This window comes from Heptranchias perlo, chromosome 2 (assembly GCF_035084215.1).
Source record: "Heptranchias perlo isolate sHepPer1 chromosome 2, sHepPer1.hap1, whole genome shotgun sequence".
Lineage (NCBI taxonomy): Eukaryota > Metazoa > Chordata > Chondrichthyes > Hexanchiformes > Hexanchidae > Heptranchias > Heptranchias perlo.
This window is the reverse complement of record NC_090326.1, coordinates 131,420,833-131,437,266: the sequence shown is the minus strand read 5'-3', so window position 1 is coordinate 131,437,266 and position 16,434 is coordinate 131,420,833. Positions and strand designations below refer to the sequence as shown.

The 16,434-nt window shown below is 42.5% G+C and overlaps 1 protein-coding gene across 1 annotated transcript in view; it reads right to left on the bottom strand.

Annotated features, from left to right (window-relative positions):
* gpr158a (G protein-coupled receptor 158a) overlaps nucleotides 1-16,434 on the bottom strand; it is a 529,385-nt gene that overhangs the window by 205,329 nt on the left and 307,622 nt on the right. The window contains exon 5 of the mRNA XM_067999059.1: nucleotides 9,561-9,629. Within this exon, the coding sequence (XP_067855160.1) occupies nucleotides 9,561-9,629 (69 nt within the window). The remainder of the gene's footprint in view (nucleotides 1-9,560; nucleotides 9,630-16,434) is intronic.

Here is a 16,434-nt window from a genome sequence, read left to right as displayed (position 1 = left end):
GGACCCCTGGCAGCAGCTCTGAAGTGCTAGATTGTATAAATGCAGAGATTAGACAAGCGAGTAACAAAGGCATCGTGGTCTTAATGGGGGACTTTAACCTTCACATAGATTGGGAAAAGCAGACTAGCAACTGTCAGAAAGGTAGTGAATTTCTTGAGTGCGTCCGGGATAGTTTTCGACAGCAGTATGTCCTAGAGACAACAAGGGGGAAGCCATACTAGATTTAGTAATGAGTAATGAACCAGATTTAGTTAACAGCTTAACTGTGCATGAACATCTATCCAATAGCGATCTTAACATGATCGAGTTCAAGGTAGTGTTTGAAAGGGAAAAAAGTGAATCAGCTGCTCAGATTCTAAACTTGGGTAAGGCTGACTTCAATGGGATGAGATAGAGACTGTCCACAGTAAACTGGGCAAATCTGTAAATGGGTAAAACGACTGATGATCAGTGGGAAATGTTTAAAGAAACATTTAACGTGATACAGAATTGGTTTATACCCCAGAGGGGCAAGAACTCTACTTGCCAAAATAAACAGCCATGGACAACTAAAGAGGTAAGGGACAATATAAGACATAAGGAAAAGGCATAGAAAAAGGCAAAAAATGGCACAGATCCTGGCGAGTGGGAAAGTTACAAAGATCAACAAAGGGTCACAAATCAGATAGTAAGAGCTACAAAAAGAGTGTATGAAAAGAAACTTGCAAGAGATATCAAAACCAATAGGAAGAACTTTTATAGTTATATTAGGAAAAAGAGGGTGGTCCGGAGCAGTGTTGGCCCCTTAAAAACTGAAAGTGGGGATATTGTCATTGACAATGGGGAAATGGCGAACATGTTGAATAATTACTTTACGTCCGTATTTATAGTAGAAAAAGAGGATAGCATGCCGGAAATCCCAAGAAAACTAATATTGAATCAGGGACAGGGACTCAATAAAATTAACATAAGCAAAACAACAGTACTGAAGAAAATAATAGCACTAAAGAGTGATAAATCCCCAGGACCAGATGGTTTCCATCCCAGGTTTTTAGAGGAAGTAGGTGAGCACATTGCAGATGCCCTCACTACATTCTTTCAAAGTTCTCTCGATTCAGGGACCGTCCCTCTAGATTGGAAAATTGCACATGTCACTCTGCTTTTTAAGAAAGGAGAGAGAGGGAAACCAGGGAATTATAGATCAGTTCGCCTAACATCTGTTGTGGGGAAAATGCTGGAGTCTATAATTAAGGATAGGGTGACTGAACACATCGAAAATTTTCAGTTAATCAGGGAGAGCCAGCATGGATTTGTGAAAGGTAGGTCGTGCCTGACAAATCTGATTGAATTTTTTGAAGAGGTGACTAAAGTAGTGGACAGGGGAATGTTAATGGATGTTATTTATATGGACTTCCAGAAGGCATTTGATGAAGTCCCACATAAGAGACTGTTAGCTAAGATAGAAGCCCATGGAATCGAGGGAAAAGTACGGACTTGGTTAGGAAGTTGACTGAGCGGAAGGCGACAGAGAGTAGGGATAATGGGTAGGTACTCACATTGGCAGGATGTAACTAGTGATCTGTCTTGGGGCCTCAATTATTCACAATATATATTAATGACTTAGATGAAGGCATAGAAAGTCTCATATCTAAGTTTGCCGATGACACAAAGATTGGTGGCATTGTAAGCAGTGTAGATGAAAACATAAAATTACAAAGGGATATTGATAGATTAGGTGAATGGGCAAAACTGTGGCAAATGGAATTCAATGTAGGCAAATGTGAGGTCATCCATTTTGGCCCAAAAAAGGATAGAACAGGGTAACTTTCTAAATGGTAAAAAGTTAAAAACAGTGGATGTCCAAAGGGACTTAGAGGTTCAGGTACATAGATCATTGAAGTGTCATGAACAGGTGCAGAAAATAATCAAGAAGGCCAATGGAATGCTGGCCTTTATATCTAGAGGACTGGAGTACAAGGGGGCAGAAGTTATGCTGCAGCTATACAATACCCTGGTTAGACCGCACCTGGAGTACTGTGAGCAGTTCTGGGCACCGCACCTTTGGAAGGACATATTGGCCTTGGAGGGAGTGCAGCGTAAGTTTACTAGAATGATACCTGGACTTCAAGGGTGAAGTTACGAGGAGAGATTACACAAATTGGGGTTGTATTCTCTAGAGTTTAGAAGGTTATGGGGTGATCTGATCGAAGTTTATAAGATATTAAGGGGAATGGATAGTGTGAATAGAGAGAAACTATTTCCGCTGGTTGGGGATTCTAGGAGTAGGAGGCACAGTCTAAAAATTAGAGCCAGACCTTTCAGGAGTGAGATTAGAAAACACTTCTACACACAAAGGGTAGTAGAAGTTTGGAACTCTCTTCCGCAAACGGCAATTAATGTTTGCTCAATTGCTCATTTTAAATCTGAGCTAGATAGCTTTTTGGCAACCAAAGGTATTAAGGGATATGGGCCAAAGGCAGGTATATGGAGTTAGATCACAGATCAGCCATGATCTTATCAAATGGCGGAGCAGGCTCGAGGGGCTGAATGGCCTACTCCTGTTCCTATGTTCCTATGTTCCTAAGATTAATTAGATATATAGGAGGTAATATTCCAAGAAACTTGTCGACCGACAGCATATGTCGAAAAATCACAGTTTCACTGCCAGCAATTTTCTGATATGCACTGCCAATGGGTGAAGTACCCCCTGCCCAAGTTCACTCAGAGAATTACCACCCAGTTTTCATCAACCCATCTATTTGTATATATGACTATTTTTTCATTTCTTCCATTGTAAGAGCATATTTTTGAAAAGCAAGAAACATTTCAATCTTCAATATTTGCACAGTCTATTACACATTCTAATATTGTAGATTTAGTTAAATTCATTCCTAAATTGCACTTACTATCACTTTGCATTTTGACAACCAAATACAGATTTTTTTTCTTTCCCCTATTTGTCGAGATAATTTGTTCTGCAACTCACTGAAATTTTCAGTAGAAACCATGACCCAGAAATTCCAGGGGTTGCGGGGGGGCAATTTGGTATCCCAATGTAATTGAAAGGGGGGGGGTCCTGGAATTGGGGGTGGGACTCTGATCTGGCAGGGCTTCGCCCCTTTCTCAAGCTGTTGGAAATTGCAATACCTTTTGGAGCAGGTCAATAATATGGCCACCTGTCTAGCAAGGCTCGAGGTCAGGGACACCCAGGAATTCCTGGCATCCAGCATTGCTCGGGTCGTGGATGCAGGGGAGGGAGTTCAGGAATTGCCAGGCTTTTTTTAGAGAGCAATTAATTGCAATGCTTACACCAGCTGAAGGATTTTTTATGCATCTTTTCAATCAATTCTCCCCAGCCCCATGACCTGCTGACAGCAATGTGCCTCAGCAAAAAACCTTCTCCCCACCGCAGGCAGGTGTCTCAGTTGTGTCAGAAAAGGCAGGGACATCCGCCCAGATATGTTAAGTAGTCTGATCCTGGCATTTCCAATGGGGTCAGGTTCCTCCACAGTGGGTGAGCAGAAGTTTCACTCCGCTCCCCACCTGTCCCCATGGCGCTTCCAGGAATTTCAGGTCCCATGTTTCATTCATAAATCTCATTCATTTACAATTGTAAACTCCCTTAAAATGGTGAGAATTTCTTTACTTACTTTGGTCCTTGAACTTTATGTGGCTCTTCTCCCAGGTCTGCATGTGGTGGAATCAGATTTCACTCTCCTGGCGATCTCCTGCCAAGCTCAAAGTGCCCTCATTTTATTTATTGGGTGGTTCCATGTCCCAAATACATGGCATCCTGGCATTCTTGCAGGCCCTCTATAAGGGCATACAGGTCCTGGTCAGTGAAGTGTGCGCTGTCTGCTTTGCCCTGTCCTGAAGGTTTTCCTCCTAGCATTGCTGGATTCTTGAAAAGCCCACTTATAATGCCATGATGTGGAGATGCCGGTGATGGACAGGGGTGGACAAATGTAAGGAATCTTACAACACCAGGTTATAGTCCAACAATTTTATTTTAAAATCACAAGCTTTCGGAGATTATCTCCTTCGTCAGGTGAGTCTCACTCACCTGACGAAGGAGATAATCTCCGAAAGCTTGTGATTTTAAAATAAAATTGTTGGACTATAACCTGGTGTTGTAAGATTCCCTACACTTATAATGCCATTTGAAAAGCAATTCAGTTGGTTCAGAATTGCGAAAAGGTTGCCATTGCAGGTAATTTATGATAGGCTGGGTTACTTTAACAAACAGTAACAAACTCAAAAACAAAACACAGCTAACAAAGCAAACGGCAAAAGGATATCATTTTAAGTTCAATGAGTTCAAATCTCCAAAAGTCCTTTCTTAACCTAATAGCTGAGTGGATAGATATCAGGGCTACTGCAGGCACTTCAGCATGGAATAGATTAGATATTGAATCGATGTGGGAAAGTGACGAATCAATGTGGAAACAATAAAGGGTATTTTACAAGTCATGAATAAAGGGGATAGAGTTCTGATATATGAAACTCAACAGGGTGCAGTATCGATAGCCAAGATGACAAAAGGCATGGAGCAAATAGTGGCAGGAGTAAATGACATAATCAATGGAAGTAATCGAGAGCATAAGGATCAGAATGTATCCAAGCCCATTACAGGTAGCATGTATGGGGGTTTTGTATTAAATTAGATACGAGGAGGATTGAACGACATAGAAAATAACAAGATCCTGATATGGGTTACTGATAAACATTTACGGGAATGGGATCAAGCAAATTATGACCTAAATAAGGCTAGAAGACATGGAATGGTATTTCTGGTTCGAAAACCACATATACCACAACAGGAAAAATGGTTCTCCCACCGTTGATAGCATTGCCTCAAATATGGTTCAAGCTAAGGGAAGTATTTAGTGTACAGTCAGTGGATACGCTGACTTTTAAAGAACTCACCATCTTCCCTAAACATCTTGTAAGGGGACACGAAGGAGAATGGAACTGGGTGGACCTGTCTTGTTGTATATTGGTATCAGGGACCTGGATTTGTCGATGTGACATACTCCAGCAGAATATGTCTACCTGTGGATTCACCTTGGGGGAATGAGGACCCTGGATGCCTGGTGAAAGTTATAAATAGGTGGGTTGGTACCCATGTGGCCTATCAAACCTGAAGTTGGTATTGTACAACCACCAGTGACGGTACATTCGGGCATGGTACTACTATCTGTCGTATCACTTATTTTCCTTTCTTTCTCATCCTCATGGAAATTACTCAGGTTGGGGAACATGCTCTTATGCGACCACACAATGAAATGGAGGTTCGTGTTAATATCACTTCACTGCCTGGTTAAAATGAAACAAGCCAGTGTGCTTATAGAACAAAAAGTACAAAAGCTAAGAGATCATGAGTGGTGGGAAACAGTGTGGGGCAACACCCTTGGATCAGAATAATTAGTATGACTTTAATATAAAGGCTTGAAAATTGCAGCTACGAGGAGAGATTGGATAGGCTGGGGTTGTTTTCCTTGGAGCAGAGGAGGCTGAGGGGAGACTTGATTTAGGTGTACAAAATTATGAGGGGCCCAGATAGAGTAGACAGGAAGTACCTGTTTGCCCCAGCGGAGAGTTCAAGAACTAGAGGACATAGATTTAAGCTGATTGGCGGAAGGATTAGAGGGGACATGAGGAAAAACTTCTTTACCCAGAGGGTGCTGGGTGTATGGAATTCGCTGCCCGAATTGGTGGTAGAGGCAGGGACCCTCAACTCTTTTAAAAAGTACCTGGATCTGCACCTAAAGTGCTGTAAGCTGCAGGGCTACGGACTGGGTGCTGGAAGGTGGGATTAGAATGGGCACCTGGTTGTTCTTCGAGCCGGCGCGGGCACGATGGGCCGAGTGGCCCACTTCTGTGCTGTATCTTTTCTATGGTTCTATAAGTGGGAATCAGCGATAACAACCTAACAACCAAAGACAATGCTCAAGGTATGAAGTGGATCAGCCAGATGATTCGACAGACCCACTTGAGGAGGGATTGTGGGGTTCAAAACTCCTTTAAATCCTCTAAGTATATTCAAGACTGAGGTCGATAGATTTTTGGACTCTAAGGGAATCAAGGGATATGGGGATTGGGTGGGAAAGTGGAGTTGAGGTCGAAGATCAGCCACGATCTTATTAAATGGAGGAGCAGGCTCGAGGGACCGTATGGCCTACTCCTTCTCCTATTTCTAGTGTTCTTGAGTTCTTGTGTTAACAAAAGACATTTGAAGGAAAGGGTTAACTGTGCCCTTTTAAACAAAGACATTTGAAAACCTGCAAACACAGTAATGTAGTAAACTGTATTCTCGCAAATCCTGTTTTCCCTCAATGATGCTGATGACATTGGAGAAGTATGAGTTTCGGGATCAAAGACATTGTACTGAGGATAGATATTTAGATTATTAAATAAATAAGCTAGATGGATAATATTGAGCTTGGAGGGTTGTTAGGCTTTTAAAACACATAGGCTTTTGGAAACACAAACTTTTCAACACAGCAGGGGGTAATCTAAAAGAAGGGAACATGTTGCTACAAGGGCATACATCAAAGGCTTCGGATCGGGAAAGCAATGATTGGTGTGCAAAGACATGAGGGCTCTTATATCTCTCTGGTAAACTGTTCAAAGAACTAGGATTGTAAAACGTCAGATAATGTTGCATCCAGTATATGGTACTATAAAGGCAAATGGTATAAGGAATGGATTTAAATCTTTGAAGCAACTAGAATTGAAGACGAGACGATTGAAAACCTAGTCTGTGTGTAGAGGAAAATGGGCCACATATACTTTGATCTCTGCATGGAAGGTAATAGACAGAGATTGTAAAGGGGTTGTTTACATTCCATGGTTCGAGCACATGGTCATTTCTATATCGAAGGGTCTACCCAATACAGTCACATGATCAAACCCTAAACTGTCAATCATTGAGGTATGTTAATGATTGAGGCATAGCAAGAGGGAGCGAGTGGACAAAAAGAATGACACTCCCCCAATCCCACGTCCTATTGGTAAAAACAATATAAAAAGAAGACTTTGAGAGAAGAACAGTCTCTTCACCACACGGCAGTCAAAAGGGACCACCACTGCAGTCAAACATCGCGCAAGAAGAAGAAGAGGACTTCGTGGACTGAACAGCTGATCACCTTCAGGCCTCAATCAGTGGTGCTGGGATCATGGTGCGGATTACCTCATGCCCATTCATTGCGATCCAGGCAGCACAAATGATTTCAATGATTGCTGCTTGCAGCCAGCGCTACCTGCGCTGTGGATTGGCAGCAAGCATCATCAGGGGGCCCCGATATGGGGAGTGGCTAGCAGGACTCAAAGGCAGCCTGCCCCTCTTAAAAGGGAGGTGCACTGTGGCTGCAGGACGTGGTGGAAATCAATTGTGAAATTAATCTGGGCTGCAATATAGTGAAGAATGGCTGCACCTGCGAGAGAGCATGCACCAAGGTTCTCTGATGATGCACTAGAGGCCTTGGTGCAAGAGGTGGACAAAAGGAGGGGCATCCTATATCCGCAGGAGGGTAGGAGGCCCTCCAGACATATGCTTAAGAGGCAGTGTGCGGAAGTAGCGGATGAGGTCAATGCCAGGAGCATAGCGCCAAGAACATGGATGCAGTGCAGGAAGAAATTCAATGATTTGACATGAGTGGTCAAGGTCACTGAGTTCAAGTTTCAAGTGGCGTCTCCTACCAACTGCACCACTAGCCTCATCCACTGCCCCACACACTACACACCCCATTACCCACCTACCAACAGACTCTTTCAATCAGTATGCAACTCTTCAAATCAGATGCTTCATCTCACCCTCACACATTACCAGTGTTGCAAGCTGCACACCCACAATTCACAGGTCACACACACTGGCAGCTATTCAACCATGACAGCCACATCACCCTTACACCCTTACAGCACTTCCTGCAGCCACAGTGCACCTCCCCTTTAAGAGGTGCAGCCACATCACCCTTACATGACAGCAACATCACCTCTTACAGGACACTCACTGACGCACTTCCCTCTTTCTTGCAGGAGAAGGTGGCGCATAACAGGAGGCAGCAAGTGGCAGTAGCACCACGGAACATGAACCTGCTATCCTCTTTCAGGATGACAGCATTCCTTCTCCCACCCCTGCCACTCTGCCAGTACCCTTGCTGTGGCCTGTCAGCTAGCCAGCCCACTCCCTGTAGATTATTGAAACTTGAACGAAATATATGAAACCTCCAAAAACACATATAAATGCATCAGCAGCCAGGAGAAATTAATCCAGCAACCAATCTGTAACTCCAAATCCCTTTAAATAGCGCTGGTGGGGGGGTCCTTCATGCCCTTTAAGTCCTGCTCAGCTGTGCGAGGTTAAGACAGTGCATAGGCTGGAGTGACATTCCAAAATAGCAGCAGTCCCTTTAAATCAGTGTTGCACACTGATTCGCATCATAATCTCCATACTCTACATGCTGTCAGCATTCGTTTGATGCGCGTGTGCAAACCCCTGTACCAAGATGGCATCCTGCGCACGTCACGTCGGAAGTTTGCGCGCGCACCTCAGACGCCATTGTCGGGGCTTAGGTATCCGCGTAGCACCTAAAAACGGGCGCTACACAGCCCAATTTCACCCCCTGTATATATTTAATGATTTGCCTGATGTGTGTACGAATTGTTAAGTCATTACATAATAACTTGGCAAATTATTAAGTGTATAACAGGATTTTATAGAGGAAAGTCATATGTATGGTTTGATTTTGCTTCATGAATGCTCGTATGAATTATAACATCATTAAATAATTACTTTTGATTAACGAAACTACCATGAGTGAGGATGACTTTCTTTGCTTGACTATTCATTCAGTACCAAGAATCACAGGTAATAAGGAACACCCAACAACCTACAATGTGCAAATTGAGGAAAACGTAACAGCTTGTCAAAGAAAGTCTCCAAATGAGCAAATATTTACAAATCACAAGAAGAATTTCAAAACATTTAAATGAAGGAAAGGGATGGATAACCTTGAAAATACAAAACCATGAAGTAAAAATATATTTTAAATAGTTGTATATAAATTTGTCTTTGCTGCTCTCATCTGTTGTATACTATGTCAAAGGAGAATAACATACAAATCCTAATTTAAATGTCCAAGTTATAGTGATTCAATGGGTTGGTAAACAAACTAGAATGTAACACACCCAAGCAGAGCAAAAATCTATTAAGTACGACTGCATGAAGGTGTTGGTACATCAGCTCATTTGCATTAGCCGTCTGAAGAACACAGTAGCCTTTTATAGTATCTTAGGTTTGTGGTACTTACTCTGCTGGTAGAAAGCAATACAGCTTTGTAAATGTGTATGGTTAAAACAGCACAGAAATGAATGTCAAGGTGATTGCCCATTTATGTTTTGCATCACCTCAACGCTTAGGCAGCTTGCCATAAATTAGATAAGTGCTGACAGTGAAAATGGCTCCGGGCAGACTATTTCATTAGAGTTATATTTGGGTGGTTATCTTCCCATAGATCAAAACCTTTCTTACAGTATTTACTCTGAATCATGGATTTGAACATGAATCATTAAACACTTACTGGGAAATACAGAAGCAAAGCTCCGAAAAGAATTGTCTCCAGCAACACCAGTCCTGATGCTCTGATACTCTGAAAGAATGAAAAGAAAATTCCATATAATAGTTAAAGATCATTTGTGAACAAGTTAATAAAAAATGGCACCAAATGCCGTTTGTACTTAAAACTGTTAAATGCTCCTGTGAAGAAAGTTCAATTTGACCATGTTCAAAAATGTGTTTACTTCAGATTAAGAGCCATAGTATGAAAGAAAATTGTTTAAATAAGAAAATTATATACTGACAGATCACAATTATCATGTCAAACTTGTTGTTTTAAAGAGAAAATAAACCTTACTAGAATTTCCCAATAGTCGACATTTTTCATGCTTTATTTTAGATTTTCTATTTCCCAGCATTTTTGTTGATCACTGCATTTGTTATTTAAAACCATTTAATTTCTATGGCGCACTTCTTAAAAGAAATTGGATTAAATTTACTTCCCTTTTTAAATATGCGACTAAATATCCAAGATGTACTAAATGAGAAAAACAACATGGCACTGCCCTAAAAATCACATCAAAGTCAAAATGTATTCAGGGAGGTGGTGGAAGAGTGAATTAACATACTAGGGGTTAAATCGGCCTTGGGCAGGAACACAAAATGGGCAAAAGCAAATTGGCAGCCCATTATACACCCCGCCCAAAATTATTTTCCATTGAAGTCAATGGAAACGATAATAGGAACATAGGAACAGGAGTAGTCCACTCAGCCCTCGAGCCTGTTCTGCCATTCAATGAGATCATGGCTGAATTGTATCCTAACGCCATCCACCTGCCTTGGCTCCAAATCTCTTAATACCCTTGGCTAGCAAAAATTTATCGATCTCAGATTTAAAATTTTTAATTGAGCTAGCTTCTATTGATTTTTGTGGAAGAGTGTTCCACGCTTCTACCACCCTTCGCATGTAGAAGTGTTTCCTAACTTCTCTCCTGAATGGCCTGGCTCTTATTTTAAGGTTACGTCCCCTTGTCCTAGACTCCCCCACCAGCAGAAAAGGTTTCTCTCTATCTACCCTATCAATTCCTTTCAAAATCCTAAAAACCACAATCATATCACCCTTTAACCTTCTATATTCCACGGAATATAAGGCTGGATAATGAAATCTCTCCTTGTAATCTAACCCTTGGAGCCCTGGTAACATTTTGGCAAATCTGCTGCACTCCTTCCAAGGCCAATATATCCTTTCTAAGGTGCAGTGCCCAAAACTGTATACAGTACTCCAGATGTGGTCTTACCAGGGCTTTGTATAGAGGAGCAAAACTTCCTCCCCTTTGTATTCTAGCCCTCTAGTTATAAAGGATAACATTCCATTAGCCTTTTTGATTATTTTTTGTACCTGACTGCTATATTTTAGTGATCTGTGTACATGGACCAATAAATCTCTTTGGGCCTCCACTGTTCCGAGCTTTGCACCATTTATGGAATGCTCGGATCTATCCTTTTTTGGTCCAAAATGGATGACCTCACACTTACCGGCATTGAAATCCATCTGCCACAGTTTTGCCCATTCACTTAATCTATCAATATCTCTTTGTAATTTTATGCTCTCGTCTACACTACTTTTTTGTGTTATCGACAGAGTTGCATATATGGCTCTCTATTGTGTTATCTAAGTCATTAATAAATATAATGAATAGTTGAGGCCCCAGCACAATCTTTGTGGGACACCACCAGTCACTTCCTTCCAATTCGAGTACATACCCATTATCTCTACACTCTGTCCACTACTGAATGAACAACTCCTAACCAGATCAATAATTTGCCTTCAATTCCATGAGCTTTAAATTTAGTTAAGAGTCTCTTATGTGGAACCGTATCAAATGCCTTCTGAAAGTCCATATAAACTATATCTATAGACAATCCCCTGTCTACTACTTCAGTTACTTCCTCAAAAAAATCAATTAGATTTGTTAGGCATGACCTACACTTTACAAATCCATGTTGGCTGTCTCTAATCAGCTCAAATTTCTCTGGGTGATCAGTCACTCTGTCCTTAATTATAGATTCCAATAACTTCCCCACAACAGATGTTAGATTAACAGGTCTATAATTTCCTAGTATCTTGCTCTCACCTTTCTTAAATAATAGTCGCATTCGCAATTTTCCAATCTAAAGGAGCAACTCCTGAATCGACAGAGCTATGGCTAAAACATCTAATAATCAGTTGGAGTGTAACAAGAGTGTAATAAAAAAGGACCAGAGAAGAGGGGGGTCTCCCAACCTTGAAAGCTTACGCATGGTGAGATTTTATTATGTTATAAGAAAGTCAATTTGCATTAATATTTTTTATTCTTCCTGGGATGTGGGCATCGCTGGCAAGGCCAGCATTTATTGCCCATCCCTAATTGCCCTTGAGAAGGTGATGGTGAGCCGCCTTCTTGAACCATTGCAATCCGTGTGGTGAAGGTTCTCCCACACTGCTGTTAAGTAGGGGGTTGCAGGATTTTGACCCAGCGATGATGAAGGAACGGCGATATATTTCCAAGGCAGGATGGTGTGTAACTTAGAGGGAATGTGCAGGTGGTGTTGTTCCCATGTTTCCTGCTGCCCTTGTCCTTCTAGGTGGTAGAGGTCGCAGGTTTAGGAGGTGCTGTCAAAGAAGCCTTGGTGAGTTGCTGCAGTGCATCCTGTAGATGGTACACACTGCAGCCACAGTGCGCCGGTGGTGGAGGGTGTGAATGTTTAAGGTGATGGATGGGGTGCCAATCAAGAGGGCTGCTGTATCCTGGATGATGTCGAGCTTCTTGAGTGTTGTAAGAGCCGCACTCATCCAGGCAAGTGGAGAGTATTCCATCATACTCCTGACTTATGCATTATAGATGGTGGAAAGGCTTTGGGGAGTCAGGAGGTGAGTCACTTGCTGCAAAATATCCAGCCTCTGACCTGCTCTCGTAGCCACAGTATTTATGTGGCTGGTCCAGTTAAGTTTCTGGTCAATGGTGACTCCCAGGATGTTGATGTTGGGAATTCGGTGATGGTAATGTCGTTGAATGTCAAGGGGAAGTGGTTACACTCTCTCTTGTTGGAGATGGTTATTGCCTGGTACTTGTCTGGCGCGAATGTTACTTGCCATTTATCAGCCCAAACTTGGATGTTGTCCAGGTCTTGCTGCAAGCGGGCTCAGACTGCTTCATTATCTGAGGGGTTGCAAATGGAACTGAACATGTGGAATCACCAGCGATGATTCTGACCTTTTGATGGAGGGAAGGTCATTGATGAAGCAGCTGAAGATGGTTGGGCCTAGGATACTGCCAAGAGGAACTTCTGCAGCGATGTCCTGGGGCTGAGATGATTGGCCTCCAACAACCACTACCATCTTCCTTTATGCTAGGTATGACTCCAGCCACTGGAGAATTTTCCCCCTGATTCCCATTAACTTCAATTTTACTAGGGCTCCCTGGTGCCACGCTCGGTCAAATGCTGCCTTGATGTCAAGGGCAGTCACTCTCACCTCACCTCTGGAATTCAGCTCTTTTGTCCATGTTTGGACCAAGGCTGAAATGAGGTCTGGAGCCGAGTGGTCCTGGCGGAACCCAAACTGAGCATCGGTGAGCAGGTTATTGGTGAGTAAGTGCCGCTTGATAGCACTGTTGACAACACCTTCCATCACTTTGCTGATGATTGGGAGTAGACTGATGGGGCGGTAATTGGCTGGATTGGATTTGTCTTGCTTTTTGTGGACAGGACATACCTGGGCAATTTTCCACTTTGTCGGGTAGATGCCAGTGTTGTAGCTGTACAGGATCAGCATAAAATGTAGCATTCTCTAGGTTCTTTCAAAAGCGTCCTTGTAGGAGGAATTTTAATTCCCGGGCAGAAAGACAGTGGGACATCAGGACAGCTGTAGTGATTTTTGTTTCAGTGGCCCATTTAGACTGCATTAATGTAAGAGGGTTTGATGTGAGCTTGAGTTACTATGATTAGAATGAAGTTAATGCAAGTTGGTTCCTTCAACCCTACTTTACTGCATCAGACATGTTTCTCAAGCTATAAATCTTTAAAGTATGAGAATTGTTAATGGATAATAGGTTTGAAATGTTTATTCAGCTCCACAATTCATGGTGCACGTCCAGTTGTATGTGGGTGATGTCTCTGTGCCCATCACTATCTTGGTGGATGCATTGAAATAATAATGGGAGTATTTTATAAAGACTACATGGCTTCTTTTTCTGGCACGTCAGAACATGTTCCCATTTCTGGAAGCATTTCTGCAGAAACAGATTCCCTTAACTGCTTAATGGTCAAACATTCCATCTGCCTTTACAGAAAATGAGTCATTCAGTTTCATATAACAAGTAAAGTTGAAGTTAGGAAGTGCCACAGATATGAAAGGCACCCGTCGTGAATCCAGCACATCCGTGTCCCAGCCTTTGCATGGAGTTCCCCGGGGATCTGGTAAAGGGTGACCCCACTGCCCAACAAGCAGGAGGGGGCTGAGAAATGGCTTACTTGCATTTCCAGCCCTCAGAGGGACCTGATGTTTGATTGGCTGCGTTATGCCAGCAACTAAAGGGCAGAATTGGGTCGCACCTGTGGCCCCATGTTGGGAGCTTGGCCTGGCCCCCTGAAGGTTGCAGGTTTCATTTTAGTTCAGTTTATTTAGCTGCAGAGGACTGGTGGGGGCAGCAAAAAGTTTTTACTGAGGTTAGGGATGGTGGGGAGCGGGGGGAGGGGGGGCGGGGGGGTTGTTGTAACCTTGCCTCACCCCTGGAACTGACAAGCTGCGCCAGACTTTCCAACCTATAGGACAGGACAGGTACCCAAGATGAGGCAGAGCAGCCGTTGCACTGGTCATTGGACCCAGGGTCCAATAGAATGGTGCCAGCTGGAATCGACCTGCATGAGGCTGCCATTTCTCAGGACAGCAGCATGTGCCAGCCATCCAGCCTATCCTCTCACAACACCATGCAAGTGGCACTCAGGAGGTCAAATTGCTGGCATTATCAGTCTCGATTGTCTCACCAGGCAGTCCATTCCAAACATTCAGCACCCTCTGTGGGAAGTAATGATATCTGATCTGTCCATCCACCTTCGCTTTTCTGAGCTTCGTCCCATGCTCCCTCCTTGTTGTTCTCAGGGCCATTTCTCAGAGTCCAGCTTGTCGATACCCTTAAGGATCTTGAATACATCAATAAGATCCTCTCTCAGTCTACTTTTTTTTAATATATACAAACTCTATAACCTCTCCTTGTAACTTAGGTGTCTGATGCCCCCACCACCGCATGCCCAAAAGAGACGTGTCCGTATTTCTATGCCTATGTCAATGAACTGGAGTAATTTAAAGGGTTTTGCAGCAATATCTTCTCAGTTTTCATAATTCTCAGTGAAAATTAAACAATTACTTAATTCCAGCAGTACGGATATTAAAATTTGCAACACATCACAATGCAAAAAACATTTTTCCTTTCAATAAAACTAATTTCTTCACAGTAATTGAATTACTGTCCAAAAATGGTTTCAATTTTACATGCCTAGAATTATGCTGCTGGTGTTCATAATTCATCAGCTATCCACATACCATGCCAATTTTATTAATTATCTACAGTTTACAGTGAAGGGTTCAAAAGCAAGTTTGATAGTCATGATGAGGTGGAATTTTCTGAGGGGGCATAATCGGGAAGTTTCACCCGGAATTCCGTCCATTAGAGCGCCCATTTCGCTGATTTCTATTTACAATCAAATTTCCTGCCAATCTCATTAACCTATGGTGGAAGGGCTTAAACAAGCGGAAATCAGTGTAAACAATCAGGGCAAGAGGAAAGCGCCGAACTCACACCATAAATTCCTTTCTTAAGTATAAAAATTAAAGTTTCAAGCCATCTAACTATCAACCATGCACATTAGGCACAGCAAGTTTAAAAACATGCAATCCATGGAAGCTTTTCTATTTTTAATGTGACTTCTACTGATGCCATAAAAATGTATTCAAAGAAACAGAAAATACAGTGCAGTGAGGAGAATTTTTTTTAAATCACTCAAATTTTGCAATAAAACACCAGAAAAATTACTACTTCCTGCTACGCCTAAAATTCCAGGTTTAATTTTACACCTGTTTTGAACCAGCATAATTGCAGAAAATTTATGTGCATGTCTTTTTAACCTGTGGGTGGAGTCAATATAATGAGCTGAGATGCGTTCAGGCGCACTGATTGATATATGGGCGTAAAAGAGCGAGGAAATTCGGGTATAGTGTAATTACACAAATAACATACTTGTGCCAAAGTTTCCTCGATCTTTTACATCGGATATTTCCTTTGCACCCTGGAAATTCCACCTCAATAGTTAAGGTTCAGCAATTTAGAAGTTAACTCTTTTTGCACCACATACTCTTGCTTCTCTCTGAATTATTTAATTTCAGGCTGCTATCAAATTGCATGTTTTTGAAGTTAAAAGATTGTTTTTTTCCCTTCATCACCTGTGTTTCTCCCCTCCAGCCTAAAGCTGGTGACTCACGCCGGGACACAGTTCTACATATGGCAGCAACTCTCCATCACCTCACCCACATGGAAATTCCCCATGTGTAACAGTGAAGGTGATTTTATACTGGGATGCCAGGTTTTGTGAGAGCAATCCCAAACTTAAGTCTGCCTCCCTGTGGCACTGTTGACTGCATAGAGCCTGCGTGGCAGGGGTCAACAGAACTACAGAACCTGGAACAGGGATTCCAACTTAAATTCCACCCTTCATGTTTCAGATCCACCCATGATCACAGATATCTCCATGATATTCAGCATTCCTCGATCCACCGCTCTCGCTGCTTCCTGAGATCCACGCTCAACGCCATGTGCCGTCACATACACAGTCTTGACCTCTCTCTTCAGCAGCACCACCTCACT